The following is an 18,441-nucleotide window of genomic DNA, read 5'->3' as shown; positions in this document are numbered from 1 at the left end:
AATAAAAAGAATAAAAAGAATAAAAAGAATAAAAAGAATAAAAAGAATAAAAAGAATAAAAAGAATAAAAAGAATAAAAAGAATAAAAAGAATAAAAAGAATAAAGAGAATAAAGAGAATAAAGAGAATAAAGAAAATAAAGAAATGGACAACACCGGAATCGAACCGGGGACCTCCCGCATGCTAAGCGGATGTGATAACCAACTACACCAGATGCCCTTTTCATAAGAATGTGAGGATTCTGGGAATAAAGAACCCAGAATTCTCACATTCTTACAAAGCGACAAGCCTGTATAATCTAGGAAATTAAGTAAAGAGGGCGTTTTTCTGCCTGTTGTATGTGGATCATGTGGTCTGGAGGCGTGAGGTGCTTGAGAGAAGCAAGGAATAATCTGGTGCTCGTTGGCAGCAAGGTCGCACAGGTGTTGTGTGTTTTCTTTGGGGATTTTCGGGGTGACAGCGGGCACATTTCTTTCATATATGTTTGCATAGAATTCTTTTTTGTTAAATTTTTTGTTAAATTTTTTGTAGGTACGCCCAAGTTGCACCGGATCTTTTTGGTGTACGTTTATGTTAATAAATCGCGACCAAAAGTCGTTTTTAGCTCAAAAAACCTCATAACAACTAAGGCATAAGTTTATTATTTACTGGGTTTTACGTGTGTACGACAGCTTGTTTAATAATTCCACAAAAGTAATGCGTTTTTGAAATATTGCCGTATCTTGTCAGAAGAAGTGATTGCCTGGAAATCGGCAAATATAGAGCTAAATACTTGGGCGGCGGTAACATATTATGCGGGATCATAGTTGTATAGCCGAAATGGACGCTCGTGACAGCACAGCAATAATTTTCTAATGACTCCGTTAGTCAACACAATGTGCAATATGTTGTTGCTGTAGTGCCTTCGTTTGCTCTTGTTTGAGCGGTTGCGTACGAATACCCCTGATTAGTTTAGGTTTTTATGGCGTTGCGTACGTCAGGGCTCCAACATATAAACTGATGAATGCTGTTCCCGTCCCACTTCCGAAAGATTATTGTAATTTGTTTTAATATTTTTAAATAAAGTGCATGTTTGGCAACAACTAATTATAGTGTTTGTAAAGACGATTCGTGTGAGAAAAACATTTCTCTTTGAATTAAAATACAAGATCTCACGCGCTTTACTAATGCTAGTCTTTCTTAGTATTTTAAGTTTTCTCAGTTACGTATACGTGTATTCTCTGTTTTAATAATACAACTCTATGCTCGTATACAGTACAAACTACAATTCCGATTCAAGTCCTTATGAAAAAGTTCCGTTTTTTCATTTGTAAAAGATATAGAGATTCGTATTTGTTAATTAGTGTAATACCTATTTCGTGTACCAAGAGCTCACAGTGCCACTTGAATTACAATGGATATAAAGCTATAGAATGTCTTGCTTAAAAATACAAAAATTATGGGCAGGGAAATATTGTCAAAGGGCTCAAAAAAAATCGCATATGTTAGAATCTAATTAACGGTAGAATGATCTACTGCAGGGCTTAGTTAACGTACAAATCACTGTTCAATGAATACTAACGTTTGGCCATCGTTGGTAAATTTACACACAAAATCGAGCTTACAGTAGAAGTATTAACAAATTCTACTTAATCTAGAAGCAGTTAGCACTGTAGCTTTGAAACTGAAATATCATTGATTGGTTAATTACGTACTAGTTAATGCTAATTACTTTTCTGCTTCTAAAATCTTTGTGATGGTTTCAATGAGTCTGGACTGCTATGAACGTATAATATGACATAAAACAATACGATTTACTTAGCACATGGCATTCAAACGTATAATTATTGGTTTGAAAATTCACTAATTCGCTGCCAAGTGCCAAGTAATTGAGGTCCTATACCGGTCCAGGGCTTAGAAAATAGAAAAAATTTGCGACTTTCTTTTTTGTCACAAATAAATGTTGTGATAGGTAGCTATTTAAATATGCAGTGATAAGTTATAATTGCAATTGTAAAAAAGCATTGACAAACCTGGAGAAGTGTTCCTCGTAGTCCGGGGAAGTAGGACAAAGAGACGTTTTGCGTGGAGCCGCATTATATGAGGCTTCTGGATATGTGCAAATGAATGACCGCACGTGCTTGCAATATCAAATTGCTCTTCCTTTCCTCACTACACTTTGTCTTCAGTTTGTCAAGATTTTGTCGACTTTACTATCATTACTTGGACTGGTTTTTTATGACTATTGTTTTGCCCAGATTTGATCTTGGCAATTAATATATACGATATTTTCCAAACCAACTCATCTTTCATTCGCTCATTGAAACCACTTCAGTTCGCCACGTGCTAACTCTCGTCAAATGCTAGCAAACCATTCAAGTCGTCGTTTGACTGTACCGTGGATGCAGTCGACTGCTTTTACATGGCCTATGACAACACTAGGCATCAGGTCAGAGCTCCACTTTGCCTACAGTATCATCAGATCCAGATAATGTCTATATAAAACTGTGTCCCCTTGCTTCAATGACAGACTACTCTTTAAGTTAAGCAGCATTTCTGTCAAGTATTATACAATGAAAATTTTATCAATCGCAATCATCGTGGCCGCAGTTCCGATCCTGCAGGCTCAAGCTGCAACGCCCCGCAATTACATCTTCTTTCTTCCCGATGGATATGGTCCTGCGTCAGAAGTATTTGCTAGAGACTACGCGAATTTCATCAACAATGATACTGTCACATTGCCTGTCGATGAAATGGCCATTGGCTATGTCCGAACCAAAGCCACTGACACCTACGTCACTGACTCTGCCGCTGCTGCTACTGCTTATGCGTCAGGAGTCAAGACGTATAACGGTGCAATTGGTGTAGATGATGACTACTTACCACTTGGATCTGTTTTTGAGGCTGCTAAGGTTTGGTCACGACTTGACTGGTCTGTTACTATCAGCTTCTAACTTATAATAGCTTGCTGGCTACCACACGGGTTTGGTTGTGACTTCCCGAATAACGCACGCTTCTCCTGCCGGATTTGCTACTCATATCTGGGATCGCGATGAAGAGTCAACTATTGCCGATCAGCTCATTGGTTATAGTCATCCGCTTGGACGTGTTGTCGACATCATGATGGGCGGTGGCAGATGCTTCTTTTTGCCCAGTTCAGATCCAGATTCTTGCCGTGATAACGATTTTGACCTCTGGTCTTATGCTCAAAACAGCAGCTGGACTATGACAGACACTCGCACGGATTTTGATAACCTTCGCAACGGATTCGCAAATGCCTCACTCCCATTTGCGTTCCTTCCTAATCTTGACCACATGATGTACGAAGCCGATCGGGACTCGAAGCTTGAGCCTTCTTTGACTGAAATGGTTTCCACTACATTAAACTGGCTTGACACTGTGACCGAGGATACAGAGAAAGGATACTTTTTGTTTTTGGAAGCATCTCGGATTGACCATGCCGGACATGCTCATGACCCTGTATGTTTTATCCAATAAGCAAAGATGTGATAAAAGCTAACGTGCAATAGATTGGACATTTGCACGATATCCTCGAGTATAACCGAGCAATGCTCACTGTTAGACAGTGGATTGATAAGCATCCCGATACTGCTCTTCTGTCATGTGCTGATCATGAATGTGGTGGTCTTACCCTTGGTACTCCAGATTATTTCTGGTATCCTGGTGTCCTGACTGCTTCACGCACGGCTGGATTTTACGCTGACATATACAGCGAAATTACCGCTCAAAACTATTCTTCATCAGAACTCGAGGCTGCTGTCATTACCCAAGTCTTTGAGCCGTACGGCATTCTGAACGGTACTGCTGCCGAAGTTAGTGCACTAGTCGAGTCTGAAGATCCGGCTATTTATATTGGAGAGCTGCTTTCTAAGCGCGCTTCTATTAACTGGTCTACTCTCGGTCATACCGCTGTTGATATTACTCTTTTTGGCTACGGGATGAACACCATGGAAATGGTCGGCTCGTACGAAAATACCGATGTTGGCCAGTTCATGGCCGCTCAGCTAAATCTTAATGTTCACAATGTTACCAAAATGCTTAATGCCAACGAGAGCTTTGTCCAATCAATTGCTCCTCCTTCAGAAGAAGCTAAACTTCGAAAGCGTTATTTCTACGAGCACGAGCATGGTTTGATGCACGCGGCTGGACACAAACATTAAACCGCTAAGTGTTTTTAGAATGACAGGGTTTATATGCACGAGATTGGAATTGAAAGTTAGATTTGGAGTTCTTGTAAAAGTGGTATAATAAATGTTCAGCTAGTCTTATAAAAGTGAGAGCAAATGGTAGCCTAATATAGACTTTGTTTCAAAAAAGTCAATTGATACAGCAATAATATTTTTGAGGTTTAGGAGTCGAATTAGAGTTTATCCTGCCTAATTTTCGGGATTACCCCAGAAATAAATATCGAATCTTTTTTCAAGCACAGCCAAACCACACACAATGGCATTATCTCTAAAATACAAAAATCTGTTACCAGCAAGTGGCGAGTGGAAGAATGACATACGACGGTTTTTATCTGAAGACGTCCCTTCGTTCGACGTTGGTGGATTTGTAGTTGGTGATTCCGAGAAAAGCGCGACTGTAAACTGCAAGCAATCAGTGAGTAACTCTATCTGTGTGCTTTGTTGGTATTAATAGAAACAGGGCGTTTTGGCAGGTGTTCCTTTCGCACAAGAGCTGGCTGATCAATGTGGTCTTCAAATTGTATGGCTGGTTGAAGAAGGAGCTTACATTGACTGCAAAAATGACAAGGTCGAGGTTGCCAAAGTCACAGGGCCCGTCAACAATTTGCTTTTAGTCGAGCGGACACTGCTTAATATTATTGCCAGAGCTTCTGGGATTGCGACGAAGTACAGTTGCTTGTTGTTATTGCCGTGATGACAGACTAACATGTAACAGATCTCGCAAATTGATTACACTGGCACGGGAATCTGGTTACAAAGGTATCATTGCCGGCACACGCAAAACGACGCCGGGCTTTAGATTAATAGAAAAATACGCCATGTTGGTCGGCGGTGTTGACAGTCACCGTCACGATTTGTCATCGATGGTCATGCTGAAAGACAACCACGTCTGGGCCACGGGATCGATCACCAAAGCTGTTGAAGCCGCGCGACTAGCGTGTGGGTTCTCAACTAAGATTGAAGTTGAATGTCAGTCTGAAGATGAAGCAGACGAGGCTATTGCGGCCGGAGCGGACGTCATCATGCTTGACAACTTCACCAACGACGAGCTGGTTGCTGCAGCAGACAGGGTCAAGACCAGATGGGCAGGTAAAGCGAAGTTTCTGCTCGAATGCTCCGGAGGATTGAGGGAAGAGAATATAGCGGCGTACTTGACGAATGCAATTGACATTTACAGCACAAGCTCGGTGCATCAGGGGACAGGGGTTATTGACTTTAACATGAAGATTGATCATTAGATGTGTTGCATTGCATGCCTACGGTGTGCTAGTTGGTTGATATGAAACGTTATGAGAAGCTATTGAAACATCGAAATATAAATGTATTTAGAATATAGCGAGTTGCTTCACTACAGCAATACTAATAGCTATATGTACAGTGGAGGTGAAGATTATAAACGGTACAAGACCCCCCAGCTCCTTTCAATTGATGACTGACGTAATTTGTGTCCACCACGGAGACACATGTGGGGATAAGAAATAGTTGATTTGGGAAATTAATTTGTTTCTGTAGATTTATAGTTGAAAACAAGCCATCAAAAAGGGCACATAATTGGACTGGACTGAGAGTAATATCAGAATTTGTGCGTGTAGAGTAATCGGGAAACTGCTCACGTAATAAGCCTAGAGCGTGTTGACCCGAGATATTTGGATCTTAACAACCTACACCCAAAACATTTGAGAGCCAATAGCAATATATATTGCTGGCAGCAGCAATTGTTTGTCAAATTGAATATTGTATATTTACATTGGAACCAGATAAACAATGACGGTACCGACGTGTCAGTTGACGCAGCTGCCACAAGAGATCTTGGTCCAAATCTTTGATGAGCTTGAACCACAGAAGACCGACATCGAGTCATTAGGATTCACGTGCAAGCGATTATTTCAAATTGTGAGTGGGTGAAGCAGTTGATTGAGTTAGAATCGATTTACTGATACGATTTTCAGAGCCAGCAGTTCCGGATGTCGGATGTTACAGTCACATGGCAGGTTATTGACGTATTTCACACCAAACTTGAGACGACACTCGAACCATTGATCCCATACATAAAGTCACTGTCAATAAAGTTTCCTTCCAGTTGGGGTGAATGGCATCGATCAGACACGCTGCAAGATGTTCTGGAGAAGTGTTACAACATTGAGTCTTTAGAGCTCACGCTTTCAGGCTCATCTAATTGGTTACAATATCTAAGACCAAACACCCATGTGCGAAAACTGAGGTTGCTGTCTAGTCAAGCAAATTTTAGGCCTGCATTGTTTGATATCGCTGATTTGCATGCGTTTAAAACTGTTGAGGTCTTACATCTGGACTTTTTCCGATTGCAAGGAGGGTCTCCAATTGAGGAACGACTAATGCCGTTACTGAATACTGTCAAAGAATTAGAGATTGTGAATTGCGAGTGGAAATTTCCATTCAGTATGAATCTCTTTAGAAAGTTAGAGTCCCTCACAGTGTATTACACAATCAAATGCGAAGCTTTCACTTGTAAGTTATTATGGGTACTGTATTCACAAAGCGTTCACTAATTCAAATAGTTTCTGAACGTTTAAAAAGTTTAGCGTCAAATCCACCGGTTACTTTAAAGCAATTCATTATGCACCTTAACTTATTCTCACCGGTCCGCCAGAAGACATGGTATCCCATTTTAAACGGGTGTACGGAGCTTAAATTCATCAGTCTAAAAGGATTCCGATATCCGCCATTTGAGTTTTTTGCGCTGCTGCCTGAGTCGCTCAAACAAATCGAGCTGCACATGACATCAAGGAACTACTTTTCGCAAACGCAGGCACCTGCGGCACATATGAACAGATATGGTAATGCCGAGATTAGAATAATAGGTATGCAAATGTATGAGGGTTCGTTTATCCAAACTAATGTGCGATAGACTGGATCAAACAGGTTTGAGAGCTTGTTCGATGCCCCAGAAGGGCGGATAGACATAGTTATGGTTGAGGTTTTAGTTTAGGAGCTTTAGGTGTAATTTATTGGTTGGTTATGACAGTATAATATGGAGTTCGTGTTTAGTTTCGCAGATTATATACCGTTTTGAATATAAGTATATTTGATCGACAAATGTACATGTCGATCTTTTCTTTTATTTACTTTACACCTCCTTTGGAAACTGCCCGGGTGATACGGAGCCATTATATGACGTAGGTGACCAGTGCACGGCGGCGTTCTTACCCCTTAAAACAAAAAGAACGGCTGTAGAATTGTTTTCTCAAGCTGATTCTAATTCTGATATGCCTTAATATGTCGTAAATAATGAAAAGTGTCGATAAAGTAGTAAGCACAAATGCAATATAAAACAGTTCTGGAATTATCTACAATATTATACATGTTTGAATCGGAGAATGCAAGTACACGCTAAACCGCGTCGCGTTTGACGCTCTACGACCTGCGCGTCGTTGCCCTGGCAACGCCACTGCGTTTTTTCCTATTTTGGAAGTAAAATACTTTGGCTCGAGCTGTCACAACTTTGGTCTTTGCTCCCAACAGTGACGCCGGGGGTCTTTTATAACTATCTCTCACCCAAGCCGCTGGCCGCATTTTGTCAGCTTGCTTGAGTTTTTTTTTTGTGATCTTGCTACCAGCAGTACATTGTTTGGTGCTTTTTTGAACTTTTATTTACTAGATATTGCGTTCAGACTGACGGTCAGGCGAATGGACGCACAAGCACTGAAATAATAATACTGTGCTTTGTCCCCCTTAGTCTAGTACACCGCCTGTAAATTCAGCACTCTTTCTAAAAAAAGCTGCCTTTCTTTTAGTCTGTGGAAGGTAAGTAAGCGATCTTACAAGAAGATTTAAGAAGTGCACACAACTGACCATATTTCATTACAGGCGTGCATACTTTCTCAAAGGTGATGGAATACTTGCTTTCCACGGCTTTTGATCAACTTTCTTCTTACGACCCCAGTGCAATCAGACGCGGGCTTCGACACATTGAAGGCCTGTTAGCACATATCTGTCGCCCCAACAGTTCGGCGTCGCCAAAGAAATCATCAAGTGGGGTTGATAATAGAGTAACCAATGATCCCGCGTACGAAGAGTTTCTCCGGCTGCAAGACGGATTTGAGTGGAACAGTATGCACTTGTTATTGTTAGATGATTATAGATCTGATGAAATAGTTGCTTTACGTTTAGTTTCATGTCTTGAACGATTACTGGGACAAGATCAAAGTACGTCATGTTCTAAATTTAGATATGCACATACTAACAGTCTTATAGATGAGTTGACAACTTTATTAATTCTTTCAACTTTAGATCTGCTTCAAGGTGTTTTACTTGTTCATCCTCCTAGCCGTCATGTGTTTGCACGGGAAATCAATATGACTATTCTGCTTGACATGTTGGAGCCTCAGTCATCTACTCCTTCCATTCAAGGAGCCACAGTTAGCACTTTGGTATGTGCGCTTGTTGAAGAGTGGAGTAATGTTAGGGTATGTATTTTCAATGTGGCGATGATGAATGCGGGCTGATTAAAAACAGACATTTGAAGCACTTGATGGACTATCTAGTATCTGTGCATTATTCAGACGAAAAGACACAGATAAAGAAGTCAAATTAAAAGTGTTAGAATTTTTGTTCTGCTATTTGATGCCGGAGCTAGAAAGTTCTCAGACTGAGAGTCCGCAACTTGGCAGACGCTCGTCAGAGAGCGGTTCAGATGACAGCAAGGCCTCAAAAACTTCTATCAGTTCGAACGGCAGCACAGATAAACTAAGAACTACACAGGAAAAACAGAAACTGCTAGGGAGGTATTTGAATAATGTCGATAGTCTGGTGAAGGAATTACGAAATAGTCGACCTTTTGGAAATCTTGATATTTAAATGTCAAGTAATGATAACTGCCATGCCGCAGTTAATGACTGTAAAGCGATGCACAGCTCAAAATGATCAATATTGCCATCGGTATATGAATTAAAAATGCTACAATGATGAATGAATGAATGAATGAATTATGACTATTGTTAAACCTGTCTTTTTGGTATCGCAGTTTCTTTTGTACGTAACTATGAAGAGCGACGTCGTGGTAACAATTAGGGTTAAAGTTTGTTTGATTTTGTGCGACTGTGGCGTTATCACAATAGAGATAGAGTTTCGCGTGGTGGAGGGCAGAAAACTCGCGTCCCGTGCGCCGCACGTTTTTTGTATGTGTAGATTCTGCTCCATTTTCGCTCTCAAAACTTATTTCTAAGCGATTCTGTACAAATTCTTGCCAAGGCGCTTGTATGTTACTGTTGTGGCGCAAATTTTGCTCTTTGGTATATATATAGAGATAGTGCTACGCTCATTGTTCCGGAGTATACAAAGAAGCAAGCATTTTAACGCAGAAAAATGGAAGATAGTCTGGCATTAGTCACAGACGTTGTTCACGTCCGTAACATTCATTGCGCATCATGCGTTAAAGCAATCACTGGCATTTTGGCGTCGTTGTCACCTCCACCTTCAAATGTGGGGGTGTCGGTCGCGGACAAGACCGTGAAGATGACACATTCAGACAGCTTACCTATTGCATCAATCAAGACTGCTTTGAAGCATGGTGGGTTTGAGCCCGTCGAGTCGGCCGAAGACGCGTCGCAGGACAAGTCGCTTGCCAATGCGGCGTTTACTACGAAGCCGTTTCCGTTCAACATCGCAGCGAACTGGTACAGACGGCGACATCATCGAAAATACTGCGACGCATGCCATACCGAGCATCCGTTACGGTTTCACAGCAAGAAAGATGGTCAGGATTCGTCTGCGGTGAGCATGACCAGCGTCGCGACCGAGAACCCGATTGAGCAGAGACTGGAGTATCGTGCATTGTTTTCGGTTGGAGGCATGTCGTGTGCGTCGTGCTCGAACGCCATCACGGCTGCAGTCAAGGATGTTGAAGGCGTGATTGATTGCAGGGTTGATTTACTAGGAAATTCTGCGATTGTGATTTTGGCGAAACACAGTTTGACCGATCTCATCAAAGAAACGATTGAAGACATTGGATACGAGTGCGAGCTTGTCGAGTGTCTTCCGGTTGACGGTCCGGCGAACGACAAAAAGACGTGGAAGGTCACGGCCATGATTGGTGGGATGACGTGTGCGTCTTGCGTCGCTGCGTTGACGGACATGTTCAAGACTGTGGACTTTGTGCTGGAGACAAACATCACGCTGCTTACCAACTCGGGCACGTTTATTGTGAACGACCCAAATAAGCTGGACGTGATTAGAGATACAATTGAGGATATTGGATACGAATGTGGGGAGATTAGCATTGTTGAGGATCGCTCAAAAGTGTTGAAGAAGCAGTCTCGAACGGTCATTGTTAGAATTGATGGCATGTTTTGCGAGTAAGTTGTAGGAGTGTCTTGTTGTTCTATACTAATGGCATAGTCATTGTCCCAAGCGCATCAATGAGACTTTGAAAGCGTACGGCAAGTCAATCGAGATTCATTCTGGCGCCGTCTCGTTGCAGAACAATGTCATCCGAATGACTTACGTGCCTTCTGTTCCTTCAGTCACTTTACGCAAAATCATTAAGGAATTGCAGAGCCTCTCGGATCAGTTCACATTGACGGTCGTCCACCCACCGACACTTGAAGAGCGGGCACAGCAAATTGCGCTTACTGAACGACGCCGGCTGGTGTTCCGTCTAGTTTTGAGCGTCGTTACTGCTATCCCAACTTTTATTTTAGGTATCGTCATGATGATGGTTTTGCCGTCGTCAAGCCATTGGCGTATGTGGGTCATGGAACCGATCTGGGCTGGTAGAGTCGGTAGGGGAATATGGGCAATGTTTTTTCTCGGGACGGTCGTGTACTTTTTCGCCGCTGATATTTTCCACACCAAGGCCATCAAGGAAGTTCGCAGCTTGTGGAAAGCTGGGGTACCATTTACACGCAGACTTTTCAAGTTTGGGTCAATGAACTTACTGATGAGTCTCGGAACCACAGTTGCGTACTTTGCTAGTATCGCATTGCTGGCACTAGAAGCTGCCGCCGAGCCGCCGGCTGATCCGATGGACATGTCGTCCCAGGGCTACACTACTACCTTTTTTGACTCTGTCGTGTTTCTGACCATGTTCTTACTGATTGGCCGGTTGCTTGAGGCGTACTCAAAGTCCAAGACCGCATCTGCCATTTCGCTGTTGACCAATTTACGACCGCGTACTGCACTTTTGGTCGACACTGAGACCGACAAGACTGAAGAGATTGGAATTGATTTTTTGGAGACTGGAGACACTGTTCGCGTGCTCAATGGCATGTCGCCTCCAGGTGACGGTATTGTTGTTGCTGGTGTTGCTGAATTTGACGAGGCTGCGCTGACGGGCGAGTCTCTTCCTGTTGAGAAACGGCCAGGCGACAAAGTGTTTTCTGGTACGTCGCACGTTGGAGGAAATGCCATCACCATGACGATTGACTCCCCAGAAGGAGACTCAATGCTGGATCAGATCACGAGTGTCGTGCGACAAGGTCAGATGAAGCGCGCTCCGATCGAGCGTGTTGCCGATGTCTTGACTGGATATTTTGTTCCGATTGTGACTTTGATTGCGGTGGTTGTGTTTGTCCTTTGGCTTGGACTCGGAGTGACGGGCAAACTCCCTGAAAATTATCTTGATATTGATATTGGTGGCTGGACCGTGTGGTCGCTTGAGTTTGCTATCTCAGTGTTTGTGGTCGCGTGTCCTTGCGGAATCGGTCTCGCCGCACCGACTGCGATGTTTGTCGGTACCGGCATTGCAGCGAAGTACGGCATACTCCCCCGTGGCGGCGGTGAGGCGTTTCAGGAAGGTGCACAAATTGACGTTGTTGTGTTTGACAAGACCGGCACGTTGACCGAGGGCGGTGCGCCAAGAGTGACAGACTCCGCGTTTTTGATGCCAGAGCTGAAACCGATTGCGACCCAGATTGCGCGAGATCTTGAGCTGAGCTCGACGCACCCGCTAGCCAAGGCTGTGTTGGAGTACGCCGAGCGCGAGAATGCTGCGCCGGATCTGAGTTCGCTTGAGGGTTCAGATCTGGAGAGCAGTGATTCGGAAAAGGGCACTGTTGATGACGAAAAAGTTGAGTTTGGTCGGAAGCGGACGTTGACGAATTCGCGGCTGGCGGACTACAGAGTGCATTTGGGACCGGTCAAGGTGGATGATATTACGGAGGTTGCTGGTCGCGGGTTGAAAGGTCAGGTTGGGAAGTTGTCGAGCAGTTCAGTCAGGAGCGCGACTGGGGATGAAGATATTGTGGAAGCCATCATTGGCAACGAGAAGTGGATGGATGAGCATGGTGCCGAGTTGTCTATGGGTGAAGCCAAGGCGATGAACAGTTGGAAGCAGCAGGGCAAGTCTGTGATTTTGCTTGCTGTCAGACGGAGCACCGACGCCGAGTCGAAGTTCACTGTAATTGCACTGTTCGCAGCTGCAGACCCGTTGCGACCAGAGGCGAAGTTTGTCGTTGAGCAGCTGCACAAGCGTAACATTCAAACGTGGATGATATCAGGTGACAACGAGATTACGGCAAAGGCGGTCGCGAAGCAGGTCGGGATCGAAGAGGATAATGTGATTGCTGGTGTCTTGCCGCACGAGAAAGCAGAGAAAATTACGTGGTTGCAGAAGACTGCGAATCAAGGGTCGGGCCGGAACGGGTTTTTTTCGGGGCGGTACAAGAAGGAAAGGGCGATTGTTGCGATGGTAGGCGACGGAATTAATGACGCGCCGCCGTTGACTGCGGCCGACGTTGGGATCGCGATCGGGTCTGGGTCCGAGATTGCGTTGTCGTCTGCCAAGTTCGTACTGATGTCGTCTCAACTGACGCAGATTCTGATCTTGCTTGACATTTCCAGACTCGTGTTCAGACGGGTCAAATTCAATTTCTTGTGGGCTGGTGTGTACAATATGGTCGGCGTGCCAATTGCAGCTGGAGTCATTTATCCGTACCACCATGCCAGACTGGCACCTGCGTGGGCTAGTCTTGCCATGGCTCTTAGCTCGGTGTCGGTTGTGTGTTCGTCGCTGCTGCTGAAGCTGTATAAACCTACAAAGTATAGTGTAGAATAGGTCATTTGGAGTTGGTTAATGTATTTAATTATCATTTTATTATATGATATTGTTTAGTCCTCTATGATGCTATTTTATCTAGTTAAAGACTTTTAAGATCTCCGGCAGACATCCAACCCAGTCTCTCGTTTTCGTAGACGGTCATGCTCGGCTTCAATTCACCCTGTACGATTAATTGTAGCTCTTTATGATTCAATTGATACTGACATTATACCACGGCTCACCCAACGTGCCAGCAATGACGACTTTCTTGCCAGTATAGAACTGAGGTTCACGAAACACGTTTGTCCCACACACCAAGCAGAACGAGCACGGAACAGGTAAGCCCGAGTCGCCAGTGTACGTATAGGACTTAATCTTGTCTGCACCAGACGTCAATGTAAACTTGTCGTCGGGGACTTGGTAGACTGGGCAGAACGCGCCGTAGCTGATGAATTAGTAAATGAATTATCAATTTTAAAGGGAAGAGAAAAGGCTGACCGGACTTTGCATGCGTTGCAGTAGCAGATGATGGCGGCTGATGGGTCTTCGATCTCGGCGTCAAACTGGACCGCACCGCAGTCGCATTTTCCGTGATATTTTGTCATTTTGGTGGTTGATTAGTTGACGTGATCAAGACGTTTAAGTCCCAACTAATAGTACTACGTCTTACTATGACTGTTTCAAATCAATTGATCACCACAATTTTGAATTACGTACATTAAATTAAGGCTCTTTAAATGTACTAGCAAGCACCATTTTATTCCCTGCGAATAGGACCGGTTCGTTGTATAGATTTGTGCCGTAGGTTGAACAGAACGTACACGGCATATTCAACTCTTGAACAATTCTGTGCCTTTTGTAAGGTTATGTTTCTCGTTAGGGACGATAATAACGACGGAAGATGCTCCGTATCTTAATAATGTTAGTGACTTAGTATATATGGGAAGGGATGAACGGAGCTCTAGCATTCGTTGCAATGGCAGATATCAGTATTGTTTGGATCGTCAATAATAACGTTGAAATGGACACCGCCGCAGTCGCAAAATCTTTGATACGTGGGTATGTGAATTGATTTGAACGAAGAGAGAGTTAGAGATAAATGGGTGGTTTATATGAACAATGGGATATGTTTTAGTGGCCGTTGAGACTGTAGTGCACGGAACCGCATTCACAGATCAAACGCCTGTCGTGTCGCAATGACAAGAATACATATGCGTAGTTTCGCAAACAGAACCAAGACTAAGCAGAATAAAATTGAAATTAATCAAATGGCTGACTGCTTACAGATCGCAAGGAATTTAGAAATCTTAACGGGCTTGTAACATCTATTGAGCACTTGAGATATTCATACAACTTTCATATGTATACTTTCAGGCCATCTCCAGACAGTTGTCCTTGATTGTAAACATACAAACATACCAATTTCATCATTACTTAATTGATCTTCTCAACTGCTTAATGACTTATCAACAACAAGTCGTGCTAAGCAGAGGACAGAAGTACAATACGTACGTGCTTGCGCCGCACGCGTTGCGGCTACACGAAATCTGGTTCTTATCGCGCTTTGACTCAATCAATATGTGCTGATGTCAGCAATCGCAACTACACTTTTGTATGCTAAGTTTATAGAAAGCAATTGTATTACAATCAAAAACTAGAACAATTAATCCAAGTCCTTCAAACCAGTAGAAGAAACCCATCCGAGTTTTGCTTTTCCATAAACGAATCCTGATGGCTTGATTTCTTCCTACATTTTGAATTAGCAATCTACCTCACTCTTACGATTTACATAATGACATACTTTGAAGAACGGCTCCTTCAATGTTCCGACAATCACAATCTTGTTTCCTGCAAACGGAACCGGTTCTCTGTACAAATTTGTACCGCAGATTGAACAAAAAGTGCATGGAACTGGGTTTCCTGAGTCCCCAGCGTACGACCAGCTCTTTAAATTCTCTTCACCTTTTGTAATTGTGTACTTGTCATCTGGAACGGGATAAACGGTAGAAAAAGCTCCGTATCTAAATGATGTTAGTGGAATTGAACCGAGCATGCTTAAATAATTACCTGATTTTGCACTCATTGCAATGACAGACAATGGCTTCTGCAGGTTTCTCAATCACTGCGTCGAATTGAACAGCATCACAGTCGCAAGATCCGTGATAAGTAGGCATTGTTTAGAATTGGTGGGGGATTCAAGAGACCGAAGAGATTACGGGTTGTTTATATACCGCCGGGGATGATCGAGCCGCTAAACCTAGCCCTGCAGTGACGTAAGATTCTGCATATTTGATCCCGGTTCTAAGCGATCACTGTATTTATTAATGTGATCATACAGCAATTTGCCGTAGCGCCGGAATTTATAAGACTGTTTTATTATGACAGCCGAACATTGTTTCTTTTAACTATATTGACGTGGTACGGCCATTCTTTCTCAAGTGGGACATACTAACTTAACCATCCAACTTTTGACTCGAATAAACGACTACTGTAGCTCTAAAGCTGCATCATTTGATACAAGTATGCACAACAAGAACAAAGAAAACGTTTGTCTATGGGGAAGGATTGGATGTCGCTACCAGTGGATAACTAGTGTAAGCGCCGCATATGATGCGGCATTTCATATGGACCCTGAGTTCATTTCAAGAATGTATTGAGATAACGAATGCTTATAGTAATGGAAATACAGATGAGATGGACCTAAAGATGCAAAACTTTTATGCAAAGTCTTGAATGTCTATGCTAACCATCGTTGTATTGTACATTTATGCCTGCAAATTCTTCAATCCTTCAGTAGAGACCCAGTCAAATTTCTCGTTTCCATAAACGAATGCAGTAGGCTTGACCTCACCCTATGTCCAGTTAGTATTTTGATTTTCTCATCACAATGAACGTACCGAGAACCAAGCCTTATTAAGTGTACCAGCAAGTACGATTTTCATTCCTGCCATAGAGACCGGCTCCTTGAACACGGTTGTACCGCAAATCGAGCAAAAAAAGATTGGAACAGGGTTGCCGGAGTCGCCAGGGTAAGAATATTTTGTGAGCTTGTCTGCACCGGACGTGATTGAAAACTTGTCTTCAGGCACGGCAAGTACGGAAGCAAACACTCCGTTTCTGATAAAGTCAGCGATTGACTTCGACTTGAAAGTTACAACAGGAAACTAACCTGATTTTGCAATTCTCGCAGTGACAAACGATAGCACTGGCTGGGTTGTCAAGAACGCAGTCAAATTTGACCGCACCGCAGTCACAAGATCCGTGATATGTAGTCATTTGTTGAGTATGTGCAGATGTAGAGAGAAGAAGGAAGGAGAAAAAGATAATGTTGATGAGCGCTTTTATGCAGGGGGAGGCTCCATCTGCGCTTCCGGTCAAGCCGAGTTTGATTAGAGATTGACACTATAATAGCATCACAACACCAATACCTTACAAGTAGTGACAAGCAATTATAGCCTACTCGTTCATTCAAATTATTGACTGAAAATATCAATAGAATCATATGCTTTGAGACGTAGATTAGAAATAATAAAGCCGCGCGTACTGCGGCAAACTTCATATAAACAAGAGAACTCCGACAACTTCTCAATTCCTTCTCTCTTGAATCTATAAATTTATTTAATCATCACTAACTAATTAAGGGCCACAAAAGTAATTAATTTAATAAAAAATAAAAAAAATTAAAAAAAAAAAAAAAGAATAAAGAAGAACCCTAAACAGTGCCTCCTAGCGGAGTTGAACCGCTGACCTCAGCATCTCTAAAGTTGAATTACAAGTGCTGCGCTCTACCAACTAAGCTAAAGAGGCCGTCAAAAATTTTTAAAAATACGGTTTTTGATAGTTTACACTCGAGGGTTTTGTATTTTTATACTCTTTGTAAGTGAGATTGTATACGTTTGTTATATATGTTGTATTTATCTTTGTCTGTTCATAGAATATGAGGATTCTCTAATAATAGTCAAGATTAAATTGATTATTGCATTTTCACTTGTCGTGTCGTTTGATCTCCTCTCCTCTCGTTGACTGAGTAGGACGTATTTTGTTGTAGAATAATTTTCAACTTCGTATTATTTTAATTAAAATTTATATCAAATTAAAGGGAATTTTTTAAATAATTATATAAAAATAATTTTATATTTTTAATTAAATTATAAAGCGCTTTAAATTAAATAAAATAGAAATTCGTTTGAATTGGGAGGCAAATTGATAAAAGTCAAAATGTTGAGCCGCTGCTATAATTGAATTTTTGTCCTTTTTTTTTGTTTTTAGTCTTTTTAGTAAGAACCAAACTAGATGGGGTCAGCAATTTCAAGGACAAGTAGACGATATCCAACTGGACCTGAGCGAGGATTAGGAAGCATAGTCAATGAAAGTATTATACGCTCAAACGCGGCCAAGTTTCGTGAAGGTGTGGAGAAGCAAGTTGTGCCTGAGCGGCCAGCGATTGAGCCTGAGAGTGTTGAAAGTGCGATTTTACCTGCTCGAAGGACATATGATGAGACTAGGAAGGAAAGGGCTAATGACCCTGATCTGGGGTTAGAAGAATTTCCTGTTGGAGGTGAGTATTTCAGATAGGCAAGAAAGAATATGAAGTGACAGGAGTAGGTGAAGTGACTGGAGAGTATAGTCATTATTTGAATGATATGCTAAAGAAACTGGGGCCTATCAATATTGACGGAAATGTTACTCAGTCAAATAATCTTCAAGTAAGTAGTTAATGAAGAGGACTCGTTAATGAAATGTAACTAATAAACAGATGAACCCAGTCGCACGCATGTTTAAAGCCAGAGACGAGATTAACGCACGAGGACAGCATGAAAGACAGGATGTGACCACTCGACGGACTTTGTTCTCAGCGTCTGAGCTGGCCGAGATCATCGAGCTAGGCAAACGAGGATGGACAAGAACCGAACTCGAGGAGCATTTTCATATGGACCGTCGGGTGCTGGACGAGATGGGAACCGCGTTTGTGAAGTTTAAGGCGAAGAATAAGTTTAATGAGAATCAAGAACTTGAAGATGTGAAGGAGAAGGGCAAGAGCGATGATGAGAGTTTTCAGATTTTGATGGAGCATGGTCGGAGTACGTAGAGTGCGTAGTCTGCGTACGTGGAATGATACAATAGGAGTAAATTTGTACATAGAGGATTGTATATTATGTAATATAGTCATAGTCATGAATCGTATATTAGCTGTTGGGCGTTGCGTATGGTGCGTATGGTGCGTATCGTGAAAATTGTTGC

The 18,441-nt window shown here is 42.5% G+C and overlaps 9 protein-coding genes and 2 non-coding genes across 11 annotated transcripts; 6 read left to right on the top strand and 5 right to left on the bottom strand.

Moving 5' to 3' along the window:
* Positions 1–145: 145 nt before the first annotated feature.
* Positions 146–219, bottom strand: V1512DRAFT_t13. Its single transcript has one exon. It is a non-coding gene; the product is annotated as a tRNA-Ala (tRNA).
* Positions 220–2,146: 1,927 nt separating this feature from the next.
* On the top strand, positions 2,147–4,273 carry V1512DRAFT_274194 (alkaline-phosphatase-like protein). The gene is made up of 3 exons (XM_066917764.1): positions 2,147–2,891; positions 2,944–3,459; positions 3,510–4,273. Exons 1-3 carry the CDS (start codon positions 2,553–2,555, stop codon positions 4,158–4,160), a joined length of 1,506 nt encoding a protein of 501 aa, XP_066773718.1. The 5' UTR covers positions 2,147–2,552; the 3' UTR covers positions 4,161–4,273.
* A 110-nt stretch (positions 4,274–4,383) lies between these two features.
* V1512DRAFT_258375 (Quinolinate phosphoribosyl transferase) lies at positions 4,384–5,658 on the top strand. The gene is made up of 3 exons (XM_066915431.1): positions 4,384–4,602; positions 4,648–4,853; positions 4,903–5,658. The coding sequence occupies exons 1-3, from the start codon at positions 4,444–4,446 to the stop codon at positions 5,423–5,425; spliced, it is 888 nt and encodes a 295-aa protein (XP_066773717.1). The 5' UTR covers positions 4,384–4,443; the 3' UTR covers positions 5,426–5,658.
* A 4-nt stretch (positions 5,659–5,662) lies between these two features.
* On the top strand, positions 5,663–7,234 carry V1512DRAFT_258372 (uncharacterized protein). Its single transcript, XM_066915430.1, has 4 exons — positions 5,663–6,080; positions 6,137–6,674; positions 6,725–7,027; positions 7,075–7,234. The coding sequence occupies exons 1-4, from the start codon at positions 5,952–5,954 to the stop codon at positions 7,092–7,094; spliced, it is 990 nt and encodes a 329-aa protein (XP_066773716.1). The 5' UTR covers positions 5,663–5,951; the 3' UTR covers positions 7,095–7,234.
* A 397-nt stretch (positions 7,235–7,631) lies between these two features.
* V1512DRAFT_274191 (cell division protein Cdc14) lies at positions 7,632–9,303 on the top strand. The gene is made up of 5 exons (XM_066917763.1): positions 7,632–7,970; positions 8,034–8,276; positions 8,322–8,372; positions 8,421–8,632; positions 8,682–9,303. The coding sequence occupies exons 2-5, from the start codon at positions 8,057–8,059 to the stop codon at positions 9,021–9,023; spliced, it is 825 nt and encodes a 274-aa protein (XP_066773715.1). The 5' UTR covers positions 7,632–7,970; positions 8,034–8,056; the 3' UTR covers positions 9,024–9,303.
* Positions 9,304–9,358: 55 nt separating this feature from the next.
* V1512DRAFT_285193 (uncharacterized protein) lies at positions 9,359–13,262 on the top strand. Its single transcript, XM_066918043.1, has 2 exons — positions 9,359–10,519; positions 10,563–13,262. The coding sequence occupies exons 1-2, from the start codon at positions 9,531–9,533 to the stop codon at positions 13,216–13,218; spliced, it is 3,645 nt and encodes a 1,214-aa protein (XP_066773714.1). The 5' UTR covers positions 9,359–9,530; the 3' UTR covers positions 13,219–13,262.
* On the bottom strand, positions 13,223–14,274 carry V1512DRAFT_258368 (Mss4-like protein). The gene is made up of 3 exons (XM_066915429.1): positions 13,699–14,274; positions 13,426–13,645; positions 13,223–13,381 (listed from the first exon to the last, which is right to left on the bottom strand). The coding sequence occupies exons 1-3, from the start codon at positions 13,803–13,805 to the stop codon at positions 13,301–13,303; spliced, it is 408 nt and encodes a 135-aa protein (XP_066773713.1). The 5' UTR covers positions 13,806–14,274; the 3' UTR covers positions 13,223–13,300.
* A 233-nt stretch (positions 14,275–14,507) lies between these two features.
* On the bottom strand, positions 14,508–15,461 carry V1512DRAFT_285192 (Mss4-like protein). Its single transcript, XM_066918042.1, has 3 exons — positions 15,268–15,461; positions 15,002–15,221; positions 14,508–14,947 (listed from the first exon to the last, which is right to left on the bottom strand). The coding sequence occupies exons 1-3, from the start codon at positions 15,372–15,374 to the stop codon at positions 14,864–14,866; spliced, it is 411 nt and encodes a 136-aa protein (XP_066773712.1). The 5' UTR covers positions 15,375–15,461; the 3' UTR covers positions 14,508–14,863.
* A 504-nt stretch (positions 15,462–15,965) lies between these two features.
* On the bottom strand, positions 15,966–16,476 carry V1512DRAFT_245800 (Mss4-like protein; the record flags this gene model as incomplete). The annotated part of the gene is made up of 3 exons (XM_066914395.1): positions 15,966–16,052; positions 16,098–16,317; positions 16,370–16,476. The coding sequence occupies 3 exons, from the start codon at positions 16,474–16,476 to the stop codon at positions 15,966–15,968; spliced, it is 414 nt and encodes a 137-aa protein (XP_066773711.1).
* Positions 16,477–16,920: 444 nt separating this feature from the next.
* V1512DRAFT_t12 lies at positions 16,921–17,007 on the bottom strand. Its single transcript has one exon. It is a non-coding gene; the product is annotated as a tRNA-Thr (tRNA).
* Positions 17,008–17,475: 468 nt separating this feature from the next.
* Positions 17,476–18,384, top strand: V1512DRAFT_258363 (uncharacterized protein). The gene is made up of 3 exons (XM_066915428.1): positions 17,476–17,758; positions 17,806–17,906; positions 17,957–18,384. The coding sequence occupies exons 1-3, from the start codon at positions 17,494–17,496 to the stop codon at positions 18,287–18,289; spliced, it is 699 nt and encodes a 232-aa protein (XP_066773710.1). The 5' UTR covers positions 17,476–17,493; the 3' UTR covers positions 18,290–18,384.
* Positions 18,385–18,441: the final 57 nt, after the last annotated feature.

Source organism: Lipomyces arxii (genome assembly GCF_038497795.1).
Source record: "Lipomyces arxii strain Phaff 12-163 unplaced genomic scaffold V1512scaffold_2, whole genome shotgun sequence".
NCBI classification, from domain to species: Eukaryota; Fungi; Ascomycota; class Lipomycetes; order Lipomycetales; family Lipomycetaceae; genus Lipomyces; species Lipomyces arxii.
Note: the sequence above shows the minus strand (reverse complement) of the source record. Positions and strands in the feature narration are given on the sequence as shown.

Bases quoted from the DNA above. Each gene is read 5' to 3' on its own strand.
- V1512DRAFT_274194 (XM_066917764.1), top strand. From the start codon at position 2,553: ATGAAAATTTTATCAATCGCAATCATCGTGGCCGCAGTTCCGATCCTG. The intron at 2,892-2,943 runs GTTTGGTCACGA...AACTTATAATAG, and splicing joins CTGTTTTTGAGGCTGCTAAG to CTTGCTGGCTACCACACGGG. The intron at 3,460-3,509 runs GTATGTTTTATC...AACGTGCAATAG, and splicing joins CCGGACATGCTCATGACCCT to ATTGGACATTTGCACGATAT.
- V1512DRAFT_258375 (XM_066915431.1), top strand. From the start codon at position 4,444: ATGGCATTATCTCTAAAATACAAAAATCTGTTACCAGCAAGTGGCGAG. The intron at 4,603-4,647 runs GTGAGTAACTCT...TAATAGAAACAG, and splicing joins CTGTAAACTGCAAGCAATCA to GGCGTTTTGGCAGGTGTTCC. The intron at 4,854-4,902 runs GTACAGTTGCTT...AACATGTAACAG, and splicing joins GCTTCTGGGATTGCGACGAA to ATCTCGCAAATTGATTACAC.
- V1512DRAFT_258372 (XM_066915430.1), top strand. From the start codon at position 5,952: ATGACGGTACCGACGTGTCAGTTGACGCAGCTGCCACAAGAGATCTTG. The intron at 6,081-6,136 runs GTGAGTGGGTGA...TACGATTTTCAG, and splicing joins GCAAGCGATTATTTCAAATT to AGCCAGCAGTTCCGGATGTC. The intron at 7,028-7,074 runs GTATGCAAATGT...AATGTGCGATAG, and splicing joins TGCCGAGATTAGAATAATAG to ACTGGATCAAACAGGTTTGA.
- V1512DRAFT_274191 (XM_066917763.1), top strand. From the start codon at position 8,057: ATGGAATACTTGCTTTCCACGGCTTTTGATCAACTTTCTTCTTACGAC. The intron at 8,277-8,321 runs GTATGCACTTGT...CTGATGAAATAG, and splicing joins AGACGGATTTGAGTGGAACA to TTGCTTTACGTTTAGTTTCA. The intron at 8,633-8,681 runs GTATGTATTTTC...GATTAAAAACAG, and splicing joins AAGAGTGGAGTAATGTTAGG to ACATTTGAAGCACTTGATGG.
- V1512DRAFT_285193 (XM_066918043.1), top strand. From the start codon at position 9,531: ATGGAAGATAGTCTGGCATTAGTCACAGACGTTGTTCACGTCCGTAAC. The intron at 10,520-10,562 runs GTAAGTTGTAGG...CTAATGGCATAG, and splicing joins ATTGATGGCATGTTTTGCGA to TCATTGTCCCAAGCGCATCA.
- V1512DRAFT_258368 (XM_066915429.1), bottom strand. From the start codon at position 13,805: ATGACAAAATATCACGGAAAATGCGACTGCGGTGCGGTCCAGTTTGAC. The intron at 13,646-13,698 runs GTCAGCCTTTTC...CTAATTCATCAG, and splicing joins TGCAACGCATGCAAAGTCCG to CTACGGCGCGTTCTGCCCAG. The intron at 13,382-13,425 runs GTCAGTATCAAT...TTAATCGTACAG, and splicing joins TGGGTGAGCCGTGGTATAAT to GGTGAATTGAAGCCGAGCAT.
- V1512DRAFT_285192 (XM_066918042.1), bottom strand. From the start codon at position 15,374: ATGCCTACTTATCACGGATCTTGCGACTGTGATGCTGTTCAATTCGAC. The intron at 15,222-15,267 runs GTAATTATTTAA...AACATCATTTAG, and splicing joins TGCAATGAGTGCAAAATCAG to ATACGGAGCTTTTTCTACCG. The intron at 14,948-15,001 runs GTATGTCATTAT...TTCAAAATGTAG, and splicing joins TGAAGGAGCCGTTCTTCAAA to GAAGAAATCAAGCCATCAGG.
- V1512DRAFT_258363 (XM_066915428.1), top strand. From the start codon at position 17,494: ATGGGGTCAGCAATTTCAAGGACAAGTAGACGATATCCAACTGGACCT. The intron at 17,759-17,805 runs GTGAGTATTTCA...TGACAGGAGTAG, and splicing joins AGAAGAATTTCCTGTTGGAG to GTGAAGTGACTGGAGAGTAT. The intron at 17,907-17,956 runs GTAAGTAGTTAA...ACTAATAAACAG, and splicing joins CTCAGTCAAATAATCTTCAA to ATGAACCCAGTCGCACGCAT.